At 32.0% G+C, this 23,475-nt stretch overlaps 1 protein-coding gene and 1 long non-coding RNA gene across 9 annotated transcripts; both read right to left on the reverse strand.

The window, feature by feature from the left end:
* Positions 1-2,742: 2,742 nt before the first annotated feature.
* LOC131931551 (phospholipase ABHD3) lies at positions 2,743-11,754 on the reverse strand. 6 transcript variants are annotated; one of them, XM_059288391.1, is made up of 11 exons: positions 11,582-11,754; positions 11,208-11,316; positions 9,518-9,695; positions 9,091-9,254; positions 8,774-8,892; positions 8,504-8,610; positions 8,053-8,165; positions 7,392-7,565; positions 5,321-5,375; positions 4,761-4,926; positions 2,743-4,393 (listed from the first exon to the last, which is right to left on the reverse strand). In XM_059288391.1, exons 3-11 carry the CDS (start codon positions 9,623-9,625, stop codon positions 4,221-4,223), a joined length of 1,179 nt encoding a protein of 392 aa, XP_059144374.1. In that variant the 5' UTR covers positions 9,626-9,695; positions 11,208-11,316; positions 11,582-11,754; the 3' UTR covers positions 2,743-4,220. The 6 variants fall into 6 exon arrangements, with proteins under 6 accessions (XP_059144374.1, XP_059144377.1, XP_059144373.1 ...); XM_059288394.1 differs by lacking the exon at positions 11,208-11,316; XM_059288390.1 differs by lacking the exons at positions 7,392-7,565; positions 11,582-11,754 and adding an exon at positions 6,803-6,976 and having other exon boundaries at positions 11,208-11,529.
* Positions 11,755-17,920: 6,166 nt separating this feature from the next.
* LOC131931553 (uncharacterized) lies at positions 17,921-21,986 on the reverse strand. Of its 3 annotated transcripts, none has more exons than XR_009384309.1 (5): positions 21,972-21,986; positions 19,098-19,214; positions 18,788-18,930; positions 18,392-18,456; positions 17,921-18,075 (listed from the first exon to the last, which is right to left on the reverse strand). It is a non-coding gene; the product is annotated as an uncharacterized LOC131931553 (long non-coding RNA). The 3 variants fall into 3 exon arrangements; XR_009384308.1 differs by lacking the exon at positions 21,972-21,986 and adding an exon at positions 21,451-21,786; XR_009384307.1 differs by lacking the exon at positions 21,972-21,986 and adding an exon at positions 21,431-21,786.
* Between the last annotated feature and the right edge of the window lie 1,489 nt (positions 21,987-23,475).

Below are 23,475 nucleotides of genomic sequence, written 5' to 3' on the forward strand. Positions count from 1 at the left end.
TAGTATGATCGTTAACCATTATGCGTGAATATTATTAAATTTAAAATAATGCTAACACTAATTCAAGACCTAACCGTTCAAACTTTCAGGCTTTATTTATTTATTTCATCAAACACGGTACATTTAGTTATGTTTACATTTTAAAAAAAACATAGTCAAACAGTCCATTAGTCAAACTTCAATATTTCATTAGATAACAAAATAGCCAAGCCACGATGGACCGTGTCAAACAACGTTCACAGCTCTAGACTCACTTGTCCATGGACGCACGGCATCAATGAAGATGAAGCAGGCACAAGGTAAATTCGTTTTTACGTACTTTGTAAATGGGATGGAGTGGTCGAATAGTAGAGCGTTCGACTGGTAACCTGCAAGTCGGATTTCAAATCCCGGTATTGGATCCGAATGATGTCCCTGAGCCCACCCAGCTCTGATAAGTACCTGACTTATGTTAAGGAAAGTAATGTCAGCTGGGTATAGTGCTGACGACACTATCCCTTCATATGCCGATGTCACTGAAACAGGTGAACTCTACTTCATCTGCCACATGGACCGTAAAGTTCGAAAGGAAACTTTTTTACTTTGTAAACCTCAAAACCATCAGATACGATTTTAATTTGTGTATCTATTACTATTCAAATATTAGTTTTGAGGTTAACCATTATGGGAACTTTCTCTTCAGATACCCCTGCAGGTTGTATGAAGCCAGACAAATTCCCTCCTTCAGAAACCATACACAGCTTCCACAAGATATTATCCAGACATGTTTGAAAACCCAAAACCAAAGGTACTTACAAAATATGTTAACCGTCATCAGATTTTTTTTTTCTTTTTGTAAAAAAAAAAATGTTATTGCATTAAGACGAAGGCCAAACAAAGAAAGAAAAAAAAAAGTTAGGTTAAATAATCAGTTATTTCCCATGGTTAAGTAATCAGCAGTTGTTTCCCTTTAATGTGTAGTAGAATATGCTTAGGCTTCTAATCTATCATATACTGGCGAACACATAATTGCTTTGTTTAAACAAAGCAATAGCTTGCTTTAATCACTATTGTTTGTTTAATGATAGTTTTCAATTTAGAAATTTTAATATGTATAAAATACTTAAAAGCTTTATAAAAAATTATTTGATTAACAGATCAAGGCCAATTGAGAACCATGAAGGAAGAACTTGTCAGCCCTTGCACCAGGTTGTCCCAGTGGTTGAGAAAACCGGTTGTCGGGATGGTGTGAATGATTATGCCATCCGAAACATATCCTTAACTATCGGATACACTTGTACCTTTAGGCAGTATCCATAGAAAATATGGTTAAGGCTGATTAAAATATTTTAAATAATAGAGCAAAATAAATTGTATTACTATTTTTAGAAAAACTGTTTATAATACTTTAATTTATTTTAATTGAAAATTATTATTTTTTATGAAAAGAAACATTTTAGTCTTTGTTGAATTTTTTTTAAACAGTTTTAAACTGTAAGTATTATTGTTAATAAAAAAAATTCTATATTTTTAAACAAATCATGTGTGATAATAATGATAATGTAAGTAAATTGTAAATTTATTTATTTTTAAAATTAATTTTTATAACATTGTAAAACTGAATTAAATATAACTGGGTTTATACTACTGATATTTCTGTGAAAACATTAACGAATAATAGATTTCTCACTAATGAAAATGTTTATTATACTAATTAATCTTATCAAAACTATTTAAATGCTTACATCTGTTTATACAATAATAATGAATAACATAAGTACATTTTCTATGGTATATTAGTTGTATGTAGCTTACATTTTGGTTTACCAAATTTGGAAAATGTTTTTGTTTGGTAGTTTTATGCATTTATTATATTGAAAATATTGTCCTAACATGAAATCTGTTTAACTAACATTTAGTTGTTTTTTTTTAAATTTGATTTTATGGTCAAGTTTAAAGTATAATTTTTTAGTTCTTTACAAAGCCAATGTTGGCATGTCATATTATTTTTATCTATTTATCTATAAAAATGTTGATTTCATGGTCAAGTTTAAAGTATAATTTTTTAATTCTTTACAAAGCCAATGTTGGCATGTCATATTATTTTTATCTATTTATCTATAAAAATGTTGATTTCATGGTCAAGTTTAAAGTATAATTTTTTAGTTCTTTACAAAGCCAATGTTGGCATGTCATATTATTTTTATCTATTTATCTATAAAAATGTTGATTTCATGGTCAAGTTTAAAGTATAATTTTTTAGTTCTTTACAAAGCCCATGTTGGCATGTCATATTTTTTATCTATTTATGTTGAAAGATCCGTCCATTAACTATCTTGTATAGTTACTTCTTTCACTTTTTACTTTTTTTGTACAAATGTTGCACAATCCATCCATCTTTTATGTTATTAAAAAATCATTTTTTGAATAAAATGTTATGCAAATTATTTTTTGAAATGTGAAAAATATATTTTAAACTTTAAAAAATTATTGTATAATTTTGATTTGTATTTTTAAAGTATTTTTTTTTTTTTTTTTTTTAAAACATTTACATTGTTTGCTGCTTTTTATCAATCTAAAAAATTTGGTGCTAATCATTTTTAAAATGTAAGTCAAATATATGTAACTATTGCAGAAAAAATTAGAATTTTTTAAGGTCTAGGCTCAAAACACTGATTCATACAATTTTCTTCTGGTAAAAAGATTAAATTTAAGGTTCACACACATGCATAGTATTTTTATTTACTATTTTATTGCTCTAGAACTTTCTTAAGACTGTGTGACCAAAAATAATAAGTATACCCGAACTCAATACAATTATAAACATAACTGTTACAAACCTAAGCACATAGAAAAACCATAAGCAATAAGGAATGTTAAATGCCATAAATATTTCTCAACTACTGCCTATAACTAGACACAAAATCCCATTGACTATCAATTCTTTATACAAAATGTATTTGGTATTCTATTGTAAAACTTTTTACAGGAAATCTTTTACTTGATGCAACTTGATTAAACAATAATTCAACTAATGTGACAGTGCAAATTATTTTCTTTGGACTTTCCTTGTTTTTATATTTACAGTATAAAGTTTTCTGATGAGTTATTTTTAGTTTCTTTAAGGAAGCAGAAAATTGTTTATCAACAAAGGAAGTAAAACAACATATACATTTTAAAATAAAACTCCAGAAGTAGGTCTGAATGTTTTTGCATAATATGTAATTTCTTCAACATGCTCATTTTCTAAGTTAAAAAAAAAAATCTTACAAAAGTAAAATAATTTATTCCATGCTCATTTTCACAGTAGCATTATCATTGACTGATTATGAATTTAAAAAACAGACAAACAAACATATTCACAAAACCGGGAAAATTTAAATAGCAAATAAAATTGTGTTACTTTGCTATCTAATGAACACATTTATTAGAAAAAAATATCTAAACTAGTGAACAATAGACTATCTTAATTAAAAAATTGTCTAGCATGCTATTAGCAAGTATGACAAATGCAATACAAAGGTGCAGAATAATAAGAATGACCAGAGAGACAGAGTATAAGTAAATCCTCTGAATTAATGTCATCTAGAGTGAGGTCAACTTAACATTAGTGTGATCTTAAGTGAGGTAAACGTGAGTGAAATTTTAACAAGTCTATTATAAGTGAGCTTTTGTTCAGTGGTAAAAAGTCAAGAAACATGGAGATAAAATGTGCATAAAAATCATATACTGGTCCACTGTAACTGTCCATTAGATGTGCATTTATTTTTCAAATAACATATAACAGTGATAAATTTTAGTTATAAAATAACAAGATGTCACCAAACAGGCTATTTATTTATTAACACCATCTAACTAAAACAACTTAAGCTCATTAAAAACAATCTAACATTTAAATTGTTTCTTTTAAGAAAGAGTACGATTAAAATGTTTTAGTGAAGTTTTAAAAATTATAATTTTTAAAATATTAATTATGCTTGTGACACTGGCAGTTACTTATGTGACTGTAACAAAGTAAAGCAATGGATTCAATGCTTTTAGTTTATCAATGCCAATACTGCTCATTATAAAAACAATAAATGCTTTATAAATAAATGCTATATGCTAACACAGGTGAGTCTTTTTGGTGCGTACCTTCTGGAACACTTTTTCAGATTTTCCTTTCAATGACATTTTGATTTGGGTTGAAAGACTGAACTAAAATATAAATAAATAATAGTTTGGAAGCTAAATTGTGGAAGCTATTCATCTTTAAAGCCTTGCTCAAAGACAGCTGAGACATACTGCTTGAACCACCTGTACATGTAGCTTCTGTCACGAGGGAAGGTCCCTTCTAAAAAGCCTATATGTCCTCCATGTGATGTCTTGACAATGGCAATGTTGTCATTCTGTTCTGCCTCTGCCATTGGTATGGCTTTAAAGTAAACATTTCATATTAAACTTTGCAAGGGACATGATGTGTTACATTTTAAAGGTGGTGATTATAAACTCTAAAACTTGAAACATTTAAATTACTGGTATAATGAATTTTTTTTTAAAAGGAAGAATGAGTAGTCCTAATTCTAATTTTAATTGTTGATTTTTTATATTTTTAATTTTAGGGTAAGAAATTTTTCTCTTTAAACGTAAAATGGAAGGTGGGGATGGACATATGGCTAATAAAATAAACAAATTTTTTTTTTTTCTTGCACCGTTAAAGATGTTAGACAACTTGACTCAATTTCTGGAAAAAGATTCTTAATACTTAACCAGGCAGTAAAAAAAAAAAAAAAAAAGCTTACAGTGTTCCGGTGAAAAAGGGTCATCAGCAGCACTCAGACACAGGACAGGCTTGGCCAGTGCATGGACCTTGGTATGCAGAGATGCTTCAGTGTAGTAGTGATCTACTGAGTCATAGCCAAACAGTTTGGAGGTGAAACGCTCATCAAAGTCTTTGATTGATTCACTCTGAGGAAAGAACACAAAACAATTGTAAATTGATGGTAAAATAAATGTTAGTGTCTAATTAAAAACAAGTAGTATTTGAACTTTTTGAACACTAACTAAACTAAAATATGATAACTGTTTCTGTGTTTTATAACTCATGTACCTTGTGTTATTAATCTAGGAAAGTCACCTTTCAAATGTTAGTTTTTACATTTAAATAATAATGTATAAAGTTGTAGGAAGTGATAAGGGCTCATTACTCATAATTAATCAAACTCTTACATTAATTGAATGATTCTTTTTCATTTTTGATTATGAGATCTATCCATTTTTATTTTTAGAAAATTTACAACTCTCTTATGAGTCAATAGCAGCAAAAATATTGAATTAAAAATATTAAACAAGAGTGGCTTACCCTTAACACATGAGCTGTGTCAATATCTAAGTGGTGTTCAAACAAGTGGAGATTCCTGAAATTCCATAGTGGTTTATACTTCAGTAACAAGTAATAAGCATTGTGTTGTTGAATTCTTTTTTAAAATGTTTTAATGCAATTTTCTTTAAATTTATTTATTCATTAGTATCACTATGTTAACCAATTATAATATACAGACTTTAAGCCATAACACAGCCAAAAGCATTTAGTTTAGCTATGTTTGTTATACTGCATTTCAATATTTTCATGCAATAAATAATAAAACAAAAAATGACCAGTAATAAAATAACACATTCAAAGGTAAATAATCTGTGTTATATACATCCATACCAAAAACATTAGATGGTTGGAATTTTAATAAAATGTATAAACCTTGTTAATGTTGTAAATTGTTTCATTTATTTGAAAAGATATTAAATCTACAGTGAGGTATTCAATTTCTATAATTTTTATAGCACTAACGTAGATAATTATATATTTTCCTTATAGTTTTAGATAATTTCTTACAATTAAAACTAGATACAGTGAATTCAGTTGCCCGTATTAAGTAATGTAGTTTTTGTCTCCATAAAATAATCCAAAACAAATAGGAAAATAAGAAAAATTAAAGGAAAAAGGCTATTTTAAAAAGAGTGTAGCTTGTTGCTAGCCTGTATAAGGTACAGCAATGATTAAGCATAATGGTGGAGAACAACTGAAGTATAGGTGATGAAAAGCCATTAAAAAGTTCTCTTCTAGCATTCATCTAACACAACAAAACAGAAAAATCATCTATTAAACATTCGTTCAAAGAATTCAGTAGAAATGCAATTCTATATTTATATGTATAATAAACATAAATAATTCCACGAAGTAAAAAATATGAATATTCCATGGCAAATTTAAATTTAACTTTTGCAATGCAAGCAAGATATTCCAACACAAAAAAATTAACTCTTTTCATGCACTCAGGACACTCATTAACAATAATGTAAATGAATTGAAAGCCTTCCATAAAAGATTTCCACAAGTAGAGGGTTGAGGGAATGGTAAAATAAGTCTATAGATGAGTATAAGTAGCAAGTCCAAGGATATAGCTCACCAATTTACATGTATAATATCTATTTTTACATTTAGTCAAATGTCAGCTTTATGTATGAGGCATTTAAGTTTCGTCTAATATTGCATTTAAGAGCAGTGTAACTTTTAATTTTCACAGATATTTTTTTCTTTTCCTCCTGGCATTTTGGTGACATTTTTTTAGTTACAGACAATAACACAGGTTTCATCTTTCAAAACTAAACACATCTTGGAGTTGCATAAAAAATATCAGAAAGGTGAATAGGGTTACACGGATGTCTTTTATGGATGGTTCTGTTATATCTAGAACACATACTCGAAGCAAGAAGTGCACTACCTTACCACATGGTAGAACACTGGGAAGTGGAACTGATAGTAAATCAAGCTGATTCCTAAACTCACTTCTCGACTAAATAACACAGTGACTTGGCCAGAGTCTTGTTGAAGAGATAATAGTTAATGGCCTTATCCAGTGAATCGCAAGCAGCAAACACATCCCAACCTACTGAGATGCTCATGGCGGCTATTAGATCAGCAGATTTCCCTTTTAATGCCATGTAGTTGAAAATAATCATGCTGCAAATAACAAGGTTAACTGCAAAGACAAGGACATAAAACTGTAGTGACCAGTGCTGGAGGCACAGCAAGTCAGAAGAGAGAAATCTGGACACTTGACCGACAGACTTTTAGGTACTTATAAATATGCGAGCAGGACAAAACTATATCCTATCAAGTTTTTTTTTTTATATTATATTAGGGTCAAGAACGAAGATAGATTTCGATTATACATAAGGCTATATTTAAAGCCAGGGTTTAAGTAGTATTACGTAGTATTACTACCACAAGATATAGCATCAATTCCATCCTGATGACATATTAATAAGTACCGATTTTTTTTAAATTAAAAAATTTAAACTGCCCAGACAAGTAGTTCTGACTGGCAACACTCTAGACCTAGCCACTACCTCTGATACAATACTGAAGCACTCACTTCCTCAACAAGTGACAAAGGTTGCTCGCTAGCCTCCTATTAAATATCCAATAATTTACTGGCTGCTCCAGTGTTTTTGTTGATTCGCTAAAGTTGTACGCTGGAGAGCAGACGATGCCAGCAATTAACTTGCTCCCCTGACCACTTCTTGCTAAATAGTTGAACAATATTGCTCTACGTAAAAGATGGACATAGAAATATACAACATTGAGTCTGGTTTTTTTGTGTTTACAATCAGTATATCAACACGGTAATATTGCCTTTGGTTCCTGGAATATTATACTAACCTCTAATAGTTTCAGCCTGTATAAAGTTCAAGGTTAATTTATTGATCCATCAAGATATTTAATGCTCACATATTTAATAATTTATGGACATTAATCAGCATAATAACATAAAAAATAAATTTTCAAAAACTTTTGATTAACTGTACTAATGATTTAGAAACCATGAGACAAGAAAATTCAACACATTGCTTTAAGGTTAAATGATTCTCAAATCTGTTAAATATAATTAACTTCATTAATCTTAAAAGTTACTTAAATATTTGTTACATTTTTGGAGTGAAATAATTTAATCCAAGTATTACTTAGAAACTTCTTTTATTTAAAAAAAAACACCATTAAGTCTTTAAAATATATATCAACACTTAACAACTTACCCTCCTAGAGATACTCCTACCCCCATCAGAGGCGCATTAGGGTACTTGTTTTTGACATGTTGTATAACAAACTCTGTATCTTCAATGTTGGCAGCACAATAGGTTCTTGGGGTCTGGTTTGTTAAAGAAAATATGTTAAATACTGTAGACTAGTTACCATAACAGTAGAACACAAACATTTATCACTGCTTGGATGTTTTTCTTAAAAATAATGATTGTCTCTGGAGACAACAGTTAAACGACATGAGAATCTGTGAATCCTGATTGTAACTACAAAGCTTCACAGCATTGTGTTATGGTTATACTAATAATTATACACATTATGGGTAAGGGAGGCCCCAAGATTTTTCTGTATTTTCAAGGGAGCTGTTGTGGCAAAATTTGAAAACCACCACTGCCTTGTACCAAGTTTCTACTGTTTACTTATTATACCAACATCCAAGTTTGATACCTTAAGCTTAGTGTCTCCTGTCCCTCTGTTATTAAAGACCACAGATCTGTATCCCAAGTCATTTGCATCATGCACCATGTGGAGGATATAATTTTCTTTGCTGCTCCCTGATTCATGAGAAGGGGTATTTCTTAACATATTTTTAAACAACAAGTAAGTAATATGTAAATTTATCATTTATGCTATCATAAACTGCGGATTCACATTCATTGTTTGCATATTTTCAAGACATAGAAAACTTAAATGTTGACGAATATTTGTACAGCCTACCTGTGAGCCCAGGGAGCATTACAATAGTGGGTCTCAAATCTTTGGTGTACTTGGTATTGCTGTCATTCTCACTCCAGTCTAGTTTGATCTCCCCTCCATCGGGTGTTGTTAAATATTCTCTGGATAGGCACATACAAAAATTATCATTGGTAGTTCATTGGTCCATATCACTCAATTTATTTATACAATTCTTTATCATTTTTTATACAGCATGGGCATTTAAAATGTACATAATTAATTAATTAAAGTCTGCATGTAAAGTAGACATAGACAACTAACATACTCAACAAAACTTCACATCTTTTTTTAAAACATACTCTGAATAATCCACTTCTGGACATGACTGTAACAGAGCTCTGAGAATAGTATGGGCTCTGGCTTCAAAGCACCACCATGTTGGCCAGAACTTTTCCCTTGAAACAGGGCAGTGTTTGTCAATAAACTGTCTGAATTTCTTATCACCACAAGCTATCACAGGTTTCTGGAAATTTTATGAAATAATATACATTATTAATATGCTGTACCGTTATTAAAAATTTTTCTTAACATTTTCAAATTTAGATGAAGGCTAACTAAACTGGAAATATCTACGCATTTTATTTTAGATACAGTCTTTTTCTTTAACACATTTTCTTTGGTTATGAGCAAGTTTATTGAGAACATTAAAATTTAAAAGCTATTTTATTTATTTTTATAAAAAGCTAGATTTAAAATCTGGCAAGATTAATAAAATAGTCTACTCACCTTAACAACATAAAATAAATAATAAGCAGCATACAGCCCTGCAAAACACACAGAAGCTGTAACAGTAGGGTTTTGTACAAGTCTGATAACAGGATTCACAAACTCCATGCTCAATTCAATTAGTTTACTGACATTTAACCACCGGTAAATCAAACGTATACAAGTTTATTCCAGCAATCTGTGTTAATAAAAAAAGATATTTATTGTACATAATGAATTTAAAATTTATAATTAACTTTTAAATATCTACTAACCTATTACTTATAAGGCCTACTTTTAGCTAACAATATTTTAAAATATATTTTTAAAATGTAGCTTCTGTTTTATTTATCAGTAACATAAATACAAACTTATTACTTTTGATCAAAGTAATATATTATAATTAAAATGTATGCTTTCAAATATAACAAGATATTTTTAAATTTATACATCAACATGTAAGTTTTTAAAAAAATGTGCAGTTAGTTGATTTTACAATCTACCCTGCTTTGTCACAATTATCAGTTGCCAAATACTTATCCAAGAAATAAATGTAAAGGGAATTGTTAAAAAAAACTAAAGAGGTCACTGACATAACAAATGATAACAGTATAACAATCAGCTGATTACTGTAACTTACAGTTTTAATCATTAATGATTAAAATGATTCACAAGAAATGTCACAGCAAGGTAACACTACCTTTGAGCCAATAAGCAGTGTAAAAACAACTATGTCATGAACTACCACTTGAAGTATTCTTAGAGTCATAAGGCCTCATGATAATAACAGTGAATATTAGGTCAAAACAGCATACTATGCAGCTTCTGCTCTACATTCTACATCTAAGGTCATTTGTGAATCATAATTCATATCAGTGCTTTCAAAGTTCAAGTGTTATCTATTATTAAGCGGTGCTTAGGTTATGGATCAATAATGAAGGGCAACAGCTGCATTGGAACTTATCAGAAACATAAAACTAAAAAAAAAATGGGATGGTGGGGCCTAGCAGTAGAATGCTAGACTGCAAATCCGGGTTAAGTCTGTAGAACATCTCTGAGTTCACCCAGCTCTGATGGGTAGCTATTCCTTCACATGCTGAGGTCACAGTAACAGGTAAATTCTAATTCACCTGCTCCGTGGACCATCAGGTTCAAAAAGGGAACTTTACTTCTTTAAACTTTTCAATTAAAAAAGTGGGTCTGTTTCCTACAGCTACAATTAGGCTAGAGCTAGTTTAAGCTATGGTTTACCAGGGATATAGTTAGAGTTAAGGTGAGAGTTAGAATAAGGTGTCTTATCAATGCTGAGGCCTGGGTTAGTTATAATACAGATTTAAATGTACATAACCTTACCCCAGATTTAATTTTAATTACAATTTTACAACTATGTTTATTAGATTACACAATAGTAGGCTATAACATGAGTTAAAGACTTTATTCAACTGATTTTAACTACATTTTTACTTTATTTTGCCCTGAATATACTACTACTACAAGAGTAAAAATTAAAAGCTACTAATAACTAATATGTGACTCCCACATAAGTTAATAATACACACACAAAGCCCAAAAAATGATGTTTACTCCAAACTTGGTGTGCTCCTATGACCTAGGCTTATGAATATTTCCAGCTGCATGTACATACTTTACTTACGTCATGATTCAAATCAAGTTAAAACTTAACAGGTTAATAGTTTTTAAAGTAACGTACTATTAACGTAAGTTGTAAATTAAGACAAGTAGATCTACTCATCAGAGCTAGATGGACTCAGCCAGGGACGTCCAAAAGACTGGGATCCGGACTCAAACACTGAAACTCACTGAAACAGATGTAGTAGCTAGATCTAGATTCTAGCTAGATCTAGAATCTAGATTTAATCTATGAACTATGAAGATTCTAGATACTAATACTAGAGTAGATACTAGTAATACTAGATTAGTAGATAGCAAATAATCTAAAAAAATCTAGATTCTAGTTAGCTAGAGAATAGATCTACTAAATCTAATAATGAGATATAATAAATTGGAGCATGACTCATGGCTAGATTCTAGATTCTATATCTAGATCTAGTCAGCCGATCCTACACTATTCTCAACGAGACTGTCGTTGAGTGGCTTATCAACAGTGTCGGTATATAATAACGCTATAGATTTTTTCTCATTTGATTCTGTCGTTGAGACTCTAATTATAGTTATAAACTGTAAAAACTAGCTAACGGAATAAAACCATTTCGATTAATTAATCGCTTAAAATATTTAATATAAGAAAAATTAAACAACCATTCATTTTACAGAGCTAATAATAATTAATATTATAAAAAATGTATCTTCTGTCTTTAAAATTGAAAATTAAATTATTTTTAGCAATATAAATTAATACAGTGGATTGCTAAATTTAATTGTGATCATAGTTATGATTAATTTTAGAGATTGTATGATTAATTTATACACAATTTAGAATTACAGAATATTGATTATTCGGTATAGAAAACATTAGGGTAGAGATTACTAAACGATATAATATAGGATTATGTAATATAGAATATATTAGTATATTATTATAGAATCTAGGCTATACAACAAGTAATACATGATATGATTGCAAAATAGAAAAAAATACATAATATAAAGGCCCATTTTTTAATCGAATTTAAGACTCATTTCGTTTACAATATGTTATTACAAATATAAAATTGCAGAATACGTAATAGCTATTTTTATCGAATGTATACATAGAATGTGCTATATAATCTTAAGAACATGATTATGTAGTGGCGTAGGTACAAGGTGTGCCAAGGGGCTATACCCCCCCCCCCCGATATATATATATATATATATATATATATATATATATATATATATATATATATATATATATATATATATATATATATATATATATATATATATATATATATATATATATACATATTTACTGTACTCAAGTAGTACCCCTAACCACAGGCGTCACAAGGTTGGGGGGGGGGGGGCTGAGGACTGCGCAAGGTGGCAAAATTTCGGGGGTGACACCATGGCGAAAAATAGCAAAATATATAGAAGAAGTAAGCATTTTGCCAGTTCAATAAATGACTAATGAGAGTTAACTGTACTAATAACTGACTGCAGATAAAAAAATATACAATTAACTGTGCACGTTTAAAAACTATCATTCAGGGGGGGGGGGGGGGGTGAGGGGAGATGACACAAACTGCAAAATGTACAGGTGAATACATGCTTGTTGAATTTTTGGATAACAGATTTGCTAAGCGACGACCGGAGAGAGGCTGATACCAAAATCTAATAATTTACGATGAAAACGATGCTTTTTTTCACATGAATTAATAGGTGGATTATGTGCAAAATTTGACGCCATTGGGGAAAATGGGAAGTCACCAAATGTAGCTATATATATATATATATATATATATATATATATATATATGTATATATATATATATATATATATATATATATATATATATATATATATATATATATGCATATGTAGAATTATTTATATTTCTCTCTATGTATATATATAATGAAGTTTTGCTTGTTTGTTTGTGGGTTTGTTTATGTCCTCTATGCAGCACTACACCTTTCATCCTATGGCCATGCAACTTAAGTTAAGAATACCACTGGATATATTTCACAAACACGGTGCCCCAGCAGGGCGCGAATCGATTCTATATATAGATCCCTATATAGGATATATATACGTAAAAGTAGATTGCGGTTTAATCCCGTTCATCCGCTCGCCATAAAACTTCAGGGGAGGTTATTTTTTATTTTATTTTAACAGGGCGGCGCTTCTGGAGGGTGCAATTTTTCTCTACACAGTTTGTAAAAAACAAAACGGATGCTGTTTGACATCGTTTATCTGAGTGCCGTTAAACTTTCGAGAGTTAATGAAAACACTCACGAGAAGGTTTCTGCGAAAACAAAAATTAAAATTTATTATGGGCGTTTCCCTGGAGGGTGCGATTTTTGTTAATAAACGGCTTGGCGCCTGAAAATCCAGGGCGGCGATATTAAAACTGCATGGGGGCTAAGGCGCCCCGGATATTACGTAACCCGAAGCGCCCCGTGCTACCATGTGAACACTATGACGCCTACTTTCGTTTTTTTTTTAATTTATACACTAAAGACACGATGGGCAACAATAATTTTTGACTATATGGAATCAGGCGCGTCTGCCGGCGCCCCGGCAGGAAGCGATTTGGCGCCCTGAGATATCCTAAGGTTGTGTTAAAGAGCACTCTACAATATTGACCCTGTGGCACACGACATTCGATGACAATTCGTTTGACCCGATGCGCCACTGGCTTCGGGAGGAACACTATGAGTTTTAAAAGAGCGCCCTACCGTAGGGAAATTTTTTGTCTACTGCACCACTGGCGTGTGGTCTAGCGCCCCTGTGTGGGTCCCTCATAAACACTATTGCGCCTACGTTCGTTTTAAAGAGTGCGATACATTATGGATACAATGGGCTACTGTGTGCGGTAGAATTTGCGCCTCAACAACTATGATGAAAGCAATATAACACCGGCTTTGATTACATTTAAATTGTTTAGATTTAGAAATCAATGTCAAGCGTAAAAAAATACGTGATTGCTAATGTAATTATGGAATCCTCTTAAAATATTGCGTCAGTCTGTCTTCTGAGACCGCAGCAACGCGCGGGACGGGTACGCTGGTTTAATATATATTTCTTCTATATAAATAATTCTCTTCATGGATACCATAGAAAACACCAAGCTGTAAGCGCCCCTAGCAGCCCCCTCTCTTTCTCTCTATCCCTACCACCCCCATCCCTACATGGTCTGGTGAGCTGTGGTTCAAGCTAAATGTTTACAATCGTAGAGCCGGGTTTAGTGACAGCTATTAGGGGCAGATAATTTAGTTTGAAACGATTTTAAACTTAGTGGAGGTAACTCAGAGGGGCTGCTTTCACGAGGGGGGGGGGGTAGGATTTTTGGGAAAGGAGGGTGGGGAGGGGGGGGGTTATCGTCCTTAACGAGCTACTGATAGTGTTTTAAAGCAAATATTTTCAGTGGCAGCATTGTTACTGTCAAATTCACAAATTATGAATTACTGAAAAGTAGAAAATGAAACAACAAAATAGAGGCGTATGATAGCGGCTCGTAAAATATAAAACACAATGTAAATACCTTTGTTATACCTACGGAAAATAATAATATGTAACATGGATTCCTGAAATTTTGCGCTGCTTTAATTTTTAACGTTGGGATCCTCCATCAACATCCATACTCTCCTTTAGTATGTTCAGGCTTTTTTTTTCATTTATGGGAAGGGATGATCGGAAAGTGTGACGACACATTTTTGCTTTCATCCGTTATTTCGGGCTTTAAAAGATTGCTTTTGGTATTAATTCATTTATTAACTCAATGTTTATCGAGGTCAGTACATATTATAATAAACCGGGAGTGATCTCCCCTAAACTTTCTCGAATATTCTAATATAACACTACGGGAAATGGCAACTCGGGATATAGACATGATTTTTAATCCATTTTAAATACTTAAACTTTTTAAAATAGAATAAAACCTCGTAGAAAAAAGAATTGCACACCAAGTGAACGTCAAATAAAGATGTGCATAATAGTGCGCAACATTATTAGTACTTTATAAATTTACGTGCGTTTTTTGAGAAATCGGAAATAGCGTAAATTAGTACTTCCTGTCAACGGAAATTACTCAAAATTTGACAGAAGGTAGAGAATTAGATCTTTTACTTACATGTGAAATTTCATTTATCTATCTGCAATAGTACTCAAGTTATAGGCTTTTGAAAAATTCAAAGTAGAAAAAGTACCACTTTCGGTTATCGGAAATCACTCAAAAGTTTATACGGATCTATGATTTTGATAAAATACTTATATATGAAATTTCATCAACCTAGCTGTAACGGTACTCAAGTAATCGTGTTTACAGACAGACACACACAGACACAGACATACGGACAAGATTGCAAAATTATGTTTTTCCGTATCAGTGAGGTGTAAAACGTCGAGATTTGTAAAAAATCTCGATTTTTTTTTTTTTTTTGCACGATTACAAGACTTTCTCTATACTTCGTATATACGAGAAAGTAAAAATGCAGTTTCAGGGGAACGGCGGAGGGGGTTATGTGTTGAGGTGTAGTGTTTTTAAAGAGATTGGTGGGGGGGGGGAGCGAAGATCTGGCTTTTTGTGAAAATTTGTTACAATTAGAGAAGGGGGGTTTGGTGCAAAATCGTCTGAAGAGTGAGTCGTGGTTAATGGGTGACCACTTTATGATTGTATATTGACGTCACCATCATTTTGGGCGGTGGCTTTATGTGACGATATGTAACGAGAAAAAAGAGGGTTGAGTTAATGGCGTAGCATTTATTTTGCATTTTTTAAGGATACAAATAATAAAAACACTGCTTATTTTGTTTTACATGTGTGACGACATTGTGTTAACCAAATGTATTGAATAGTAGGACTTACAGATTATTAGTTCTCTCCCCCCCTGAAGCAATTGCCCCCTGTCATTTACCCCCCGCCAAGGAGGACATCTTCCCCCCCCCCCCCACACCTCTTAAGGTACAGCTGGGGTTAGGGTTATGGTTAGGGTTACGGCTAGGGTTAGGGTTTGGGTTAGCGTTAGGGCTAGGGTAAGAGTTAGCGTTCTGGCTAAGGTTAAGATTATGGTTAGGGTTACGGCTAGGGTTAGGATTAGGGTTAGGGCTAGGGTTAGAGTTAGGGCTAGAGTTAGAGTTTGGGCTAGGGCTAGCGTTTGTGCTAAGGTTAGGGTTATGGTTAGCGTTAGAGTTAGGGCTAGAGTTAGGGTTAGCGTTCGGGCTAAGGTTAGGGTTAGCGTTCGGGCTAAGGTTAGGGTTAGCGTTAGGGCTAAGGTTAGGGCTAGGGTTAGATTCAGAATTAGAGTTAGTGTTATGGTCAGGGTTAGGATTAAGGCTAGGATTAGGGTTTGTGTTATGGTCAAGGTTAGGCTGAAACCTAAGTCTAGAGTTGGTTTTGGTTATGTGTTAAGTTTTAGGCTGAGGTGAATGCTTAGGGTTTGGTCATTTTTTTATCGATTAGGATTAAGGAAATACATAGGTATAGAGTTTGAGTTAGGATCATAACTTGAGGCCGGGGGGGGGGGGGGGATTCTCCAGGGGGGTTATTGACAAGGGGTAATTGCCCCGGGGGGTAAATACGGGAGGGGGTCTCCTCCGGGGGGGGGGGGGTAATTGACGGGGTGGGGGTAATGTCATGTAGCCAGGTCCACTATTAGAAAGCCAAGATTCCAAACTGTGTAGCCTTATGTATGTAGGTAATCTAATCTCATACAAGTTCTTGAAAGCAACATCAAAGACGAGAAATAAAAAGAGCCATCGTTGTCGGCTTATTTAACAGGGAAGTCTTAGTCTAAATCAATCCACGACAATATCTTTAAGACAATAAACCTTAACTTTGCTTGAAATAACAATATCGTTCTTCATTCAGTCAAACTCAACATTATGGCTTCACTGAACTTTGTCATTGAAATGCATGTGTAGTTTGAAATGTGTGTCTGTTAAAATTGTACAGTTGATACCGAATATATCCAGCCTTTTTCTTCTTCGTTCAGCTGCTTTTCTTTCTGGATTTCTTTTCTTATCTTTTGTCAATCCAAGAACAAGTGTTGTATCCCCAAGATAGGTTGCTATCCCCAACTATAGAGCCTCATCTACACCAGTGTTTCTTCCAGACTTTTTTCTCCGGGGGGGCACTTGAAATCTTCGGGGGGGGCGGTAAACTTTCTTCGGGGGGGCGGACACTGTTAAAAGTATATATTTTCTATATAAATTATATAAATTTCATTTCCTTCGGGGGGGCGGTAAAAAATTTTCGGGGGGGCTTCGCCCCCCCGAAGAGATGCCTGGAAGAAACTCTGATCTACACGGGAGATTGAACTCAGAACTTCTCGGTTTAGCAACCACGAACTTTACAAGTTCTTGATTTTGGTATTGGCGTGTCAGTTTTCTTCTTTATTTAGTCGACATCTAAAGTTAAACAAAAACAGTTGCCTACCTCAGCAAAAATCAAATGTAGGCCAATTATGGCCAGTGTAGCAATTAGCAACATCAAAGTTGATTTGAATTCCATGCAACACTCATTCCATACTTCTCTAGTGTGGAGGTCTTGTTTGTTTGATACTTTTCTTTAACTGGGTCACAGTATTCTCTGGTAAACAATTAAGTTCTTTTCCAAATATATGCTCAGCTAATAGAAACAGCATTCCTAGATTATTTTTTTTTTTTTTGTTTTTTTTTTAAAGGGCTTCAGCTGTTTTAATGTCAACTTGTGCTGGGAATACTATAACTACATACAACCCTTTTCAGCTTTCAATCACTTGCATCTTATGTACAAAGTATGAAAACCAAAAACATCAAATTTTGAGAAATAATTTATTTATGAAACAATTGCATATAATTATAAAGCCAAACATTAATATATCAAGATTATTGCAATTATCACCATTTGCAGATTCTTGTTTAACTATGGTAGATGGAAGTATTAGTTGCCTTTTACATCACTTTTCACTTCCTGAAACAAAACAAAATGATTTTCTTAATCATCCATCTGAAATAATAAAATTAGCAAAAAAAAAAAATCTTTAGTTTAAATTAGTTTAATACATCAAAACAAAACAAGAAAAAAGTGATTGAATGAGATGAATCATGGCATAGATATCTATAAAATTTTGCTTTAGTGATAAAGGGGGAAAAATTTAAGTTATTTTAAGTAAAACATAAGCTAGAGAAATAAACTATTAGGCCTAATTTAAATAATTTAATTCCTTTCTCCCAAAACACTACATGTATCCTTAAAAAAAGAAAACTTAAAATTTATCAATATTTACCTTGTGTATAAACTCTTCTGTACATCTACTGTATCAGCTTGACGCTCATTAGGTATGCCTAGTTCCTGTTGAGCAGTTAAGACAGATTAAGTAAATAATTCAAATTTGTAAGACAAACCACTAAATGTTACTGTTTTATATATATATATATATATATATATATATATATATATATATATATATATATATATATATATATATCCTTCCTGCAAATCAGCATATTTTGCAAAACAAATATTTAAAAAAATACATAATGACAATGATATTGTATCAATCATCACCACTGACTTGGTTTTACTAGGTAAAATATTTATTTAAATACAATATTTATACAAATAAAAATCTATCTCAATCAACATGTTCAAAATAAACCAAAGCAAACTTGTGATAACTTACCTGATTAATGTTTGAGAGGATTCACCCAGTTCTCGCCACTGAAGCAGATTAGATGCATGTGTTATTACACTTGTGATATACTGATTGCCATTTTGTGTACTTTTAGTCCTGGAGATCTATGTTGTAGGCATAGACTGTTAAGCCTGGATAGTAATATTATAGAAGTAAATTATATCTAGTATAATATAAATATTTTAAAATATAAATGACACTAAATTATATTTATCATTATTGGAAATAAAAATGGTACAATTAAGTTATAAAAAAACAAATTATAAAATTTAAAGCAGCTTATTAATAATTGTCATACCTTTTCCTACTTTTATGTCAAATGTAAGAGGTAATAGAGAAAGAACATCTTGTGTCATTTAGTATGCTGTAGTCTTATTACTGGTAAAAATCAGATCTTCCTTTTTTTTGGATGAACCTGTAAAAGAGAAATTACAACATGGATAAACACAATGAATATCATATCTAATCCTCAACTAGTTATCACCCCAATCCTAACCTCATTTTTTAAAACCAATTTCTAAATATGTTTTCAGAACAAATGTATGTTAAGTCTACCTATTTTAATGTTCAGAATACTAATATTTATCAAAACTACCTCCAGTTGAAATTCAAGATACCTTTATAAAAAGTTATTATGACTTTAACTTTGTGTAGTTGTTATTTAGGCTATTTGTTTAATTTATATTATTTAAATTAATATTTCATGCCTTGTTTTAAAAAGATCTACAAGTCTACTTTTGATTTTATGGTATAATCTGATAAAAATTAGGCTGCTACATCTGAAAACTAAGGTCAATGCAAAGACTTCCAAATTAACAATAAGTAGGCTTGTATAGATATTGTATATAATTACTAGCCCAATAGTATTACTCTACGACCAATGTATAGGACTTAATGTATCAGACCTAATTCCTATAATTAGGCCTACTAATTATTAAATAATTAATAGATCTAACACTAACAGTAGGATAATTACAATTATGGGCCTTAGCTGACATAGAGAGCTGAATACTTAACTAAACATTTTTAAAAATTATAGTAAGCTAAGTGAGTTGAATTATTTTATTTAGATAGGCCTAGGCTATAATATACTCTATAGCAGTCTATAGTGATAGTCGCAGAGTAGCGTATATCATAATAATTTCAAATTAAATCTATAAGCAACATTAAGCCTCTGCCTTGTTGCCTAATTAAAAACTAAAGCCTATTAAACCTTTTCCTAATAAGCCTTTGGCCTAATTTAAATAACAGCCTATAGGCCCTATAATATATAAATAGGCTAAACTACTTGTAAGACCTAATAGACTAATGACTAAGAGAGTGCTAGGCCCCTTTCCGATATTATATAATAATTGCTTGATCGATATCATAATATCTAACACTGATTACATTAATTTACATAAGGCTATACCATCTTAACTATGACTAATACTTTTTCTACTAATAAAATAGGCTATCTCTAGTTTAAACTTAGGCCTAATAGTAATTAGTAATTATAATTAAGTAGGCCATTTTATGACATTTATAAAATTTTTAGTAGATGGCCGAGCCTTAAATTTAAATACTAAAATAGATTTAGCATACTATGCCTATTGTTGGTCTAATTAATAATTTATTTTTCATTTAGAATTTTAGATCTCCAAAAGATAGGCCTAGGTCCTAAATAAATTATTTTTATTTTATTGAGCCCGCCTTAATGTATAAGATGTGATCTGTTTTTTTAATAAAAATAACCCTACACAATACTAGTGATTTAACTAATATCTAGTACTACTTTAGGCCTATTTAATTATTTATTAGTAGGCTGAATAAAATCTAAAGCTATAAGGCCTACTTTATTACTATATTTGCCTATTATTCTATAATTAATTTATGTTTTCTTTCAATACATAGTAGATCCTGTGGTACCTCAACATTCTAGTGCCTCGACATAGATCTCTACCAGATTTTTAAAATACGAGCAGTTGAGCGAGTAATATTTCGCTTTGAGTTACGCGCAAAATTTGAGATACCGTATTTCACAGTTCATGTAAAAGAAATACCCCCAAAAAGATGCAAATGATTATTTATCGAAGCTATTTAATTATAATAATAAGCGTCTTACTCATATTTGCAGCATTATGAAAGGGAGAAAGAAATAAACTTCCTAAACAAGTTTTATTTTAAGCTACCAGCACATGAAAGTGACTTAAATTAAGCATGACAAAAAAGAAGAGAAAAGCTGTCACGAAAATTAAGCTAACGTAATAATTTTATTTAGTATTTATTTAGGCCTTACGTTTAAGTCTTAAGTGCAACAATGCTCAGTGAATTTTAGCCATTAATGGCATTAAGTTTAGGAATGATGTGTACTTGTGTAGCTTTAACTTTAGTAATACTAATAGTATATTTTTAGACCTAAGCCTAATCTTGTAGATATAGATCTACAAACAATTTGAAATAGAAGAGATTTAAAATTGAGTAGATCTAGACTTCTAGATCTAGATCCTAAATGCTAAAGGACAGCTATGCCACAGAAATAATTATCTTTCTATCTAGTCAATCTAGACTAGATCTAGCTACTAAGCTAGTGCTACTGAAAAATTACTAGATCTAGATTTTCTAGATCTAGATCTAGATTCTATCATTTACTTTCGACGCACTAGGCATACTTTTAACTTTTTCTCTCTAGTCAATAATGTAGATTTCTAGATCTAAATGTAAATCCTGATCTTGTAGATTTGATTTACGTAGGTTTTACATCAGTGTAAATCGTTGATCAAGTAGATCTAGTCTAGATCTGGACTAGCTCTCGTCAAAACAAAATGGCTGGAATATTAGCTTCAAAACACCTACAGTTTATGCTTTCCTAATTGTGGAGAGCATGTTTAATTATTGTTTTATTTTCAACGACAGTGTTGACTGAGAAACCACCAAAGGGTTTTATTCTCAGCGACACAGTCGGAGAGAGGCTCAACGATTCTGTCGTTGAGATGATCCGCATGGGGTGATCTAGTAGAGTCTAGGTCTGATAGATATTAGATAAGTCTGTGATGAGAGTTGACTTGAGTGATGACTGGCCTGGAGGAGAGTTGTCAGTGGTGAGTGGAGCAGATAAAATTTTACAGCATTTTTTAAATTATTTTACTTAACTGCAGATCTAGACAAGAAACATTTGGATAGATTGATTTACCTAGTCTAGATCTAGATCTAGAAGTCAGTCATATTTTCATTTTAAAGGTTACTTTCTTATCGTGTTAGATCTATGGTAGTAGATGTAGCTAGGCCTAGTCTAGAGTTATATTTCGTTTGCAGTTCTTTTCCGGTTCAGAAAGTTAAATACCGGTAGGCAAGAGATAAATTTTAAAAATATCAGTTCAAAGTCCAGGGTCGTGTCCCTATTTAATGACAATAATTATAAAGTGAGAGGGACTATAAAGTTGACATGTCTGTACACATTAAAAATGTATAAAACTCAATCAGAATTAAAATCTATAGGTAATATAATTTATTATGTATCTGTTTCAACAGTTTTATTAGTCTACTCTACAACATAAACTTGCCGTGTAGGCTAAACTAAAACATAAATGGAATGGGGGAAGGGGGGGGGGGGGGTTTGGAGAAAAGGAGTGTGTGTTGTGCATTTAAAAAAAGATAAAATAAAAATCTGCGTCTGATTTACCCTCTTATATGAGTTTGAATGTAGTTTTATGAGGGGGGTGCAAATCGAAAGTTTGAGGGGGCGGTGCAAATCAAAAGTTTGTCCCCGGGTAAAAATTTGAACCTCCCCCTCCCCCCCCCCTCCATGAGACGATCCTACTGATCGCCGTAATACAGTTCTCTATATTTCCAGGAATCATCAACACATAGTTCTACAAACCATAACAAAATAATGTTGTCATAACTTAGGGATTTTAAAATAAATTATGGAAATCGTCGTATCAAAGATGAAATTGTTTTTAACATCTCCACCACAATTTATTGTTAACATTCTGCTAATTTGTAAAAGAATTATGAATATGTAAGCCAGTAGCGTAGGAGGGTGGGGCGGGGGTGCGGACCGCACCGGGTGACACCATTTAGGGATGTCACCATTCTTTTTCGTTTCTAAATTACTTTTTTTTTAAGTTAATTACAATAAAAATTGATCAATAGGACTCTACTTAATGTTGATCGATCGATATCATCAAATATTTTAGAAAGAAATCGCTGTTTTATAAAACAAAAGGTTCAAATTTGAGTGGGGGGGGGGGGGTAGGCTTAAGTATAACGTCTTGTTAGAGAGGGTCTGTATTTTTGTGACGATTGGGAGGGAGCGAGGTAAAAATCGTTAATAAAAAGCGTGACATCATTTATGGATTAATCTAATTATAGATGAAGTTAAGATAAAGGACACAGGCCTAGTTAATTATTTTCCACATCGGCTGTATAGCAGCAAAGTAAGATAAACCTAATGAATAGGTTGAAGGTCAAGTAACCAGCAACCCCCCTCCCCCAAAAAACAGCTGTCACGTTTTATTACAGATATTGGAATGTATGTATGTATATATATATATATATATATATATATATATATATATATATATATATATATATATAAATTTTTACTGAGGATATCCACTTTGCTGTTAATTTTAATACTATTATTTAAAGAAAGAAGCACAAGTTGATAACATCTCCAAGGGGATGACACCATA

This window comes from Physella acuta, unplaced genomic scaffold, assembly GCF_028476545.2.
Source record: "Physella acuta isolate Inbredline_101_S28 unplaced genomic scaffold, ASM2847654v3 ptg001993l, whole genome shotgun sequence".
Classification (NCBI taxonomy): Eukaryota; Metazoa; Mollusca; class Gastropoda; family Physidae; genus Physella; species Physella acuta.

Excerpts from the sequence above, each read along its gene's own strand:
- LOC131931551 (XM_059288394.1), bottom strand. The coding sequence starts at position 9,625 with ATGGAGTTTGTGAATCCTGTTATCAGACTTGTACAAAACCCTACTGTT. Across the intron at positions 5,376-7,391 it reads CTTTGTCACTTGTTGAGGAA|GAATCTCCACTTGTTTGAAC; the intron begins GTGAGTGCTTCA and ends ATGGAATTTCAG. Across the intron at positions 4,394-4,760 it reads CCCTTTTTCACCGGAACACT|CCATACCAATGGCAGAGGCA; the intron begins GTAAGCTTTTTT and ends TTTACTTTAAAG.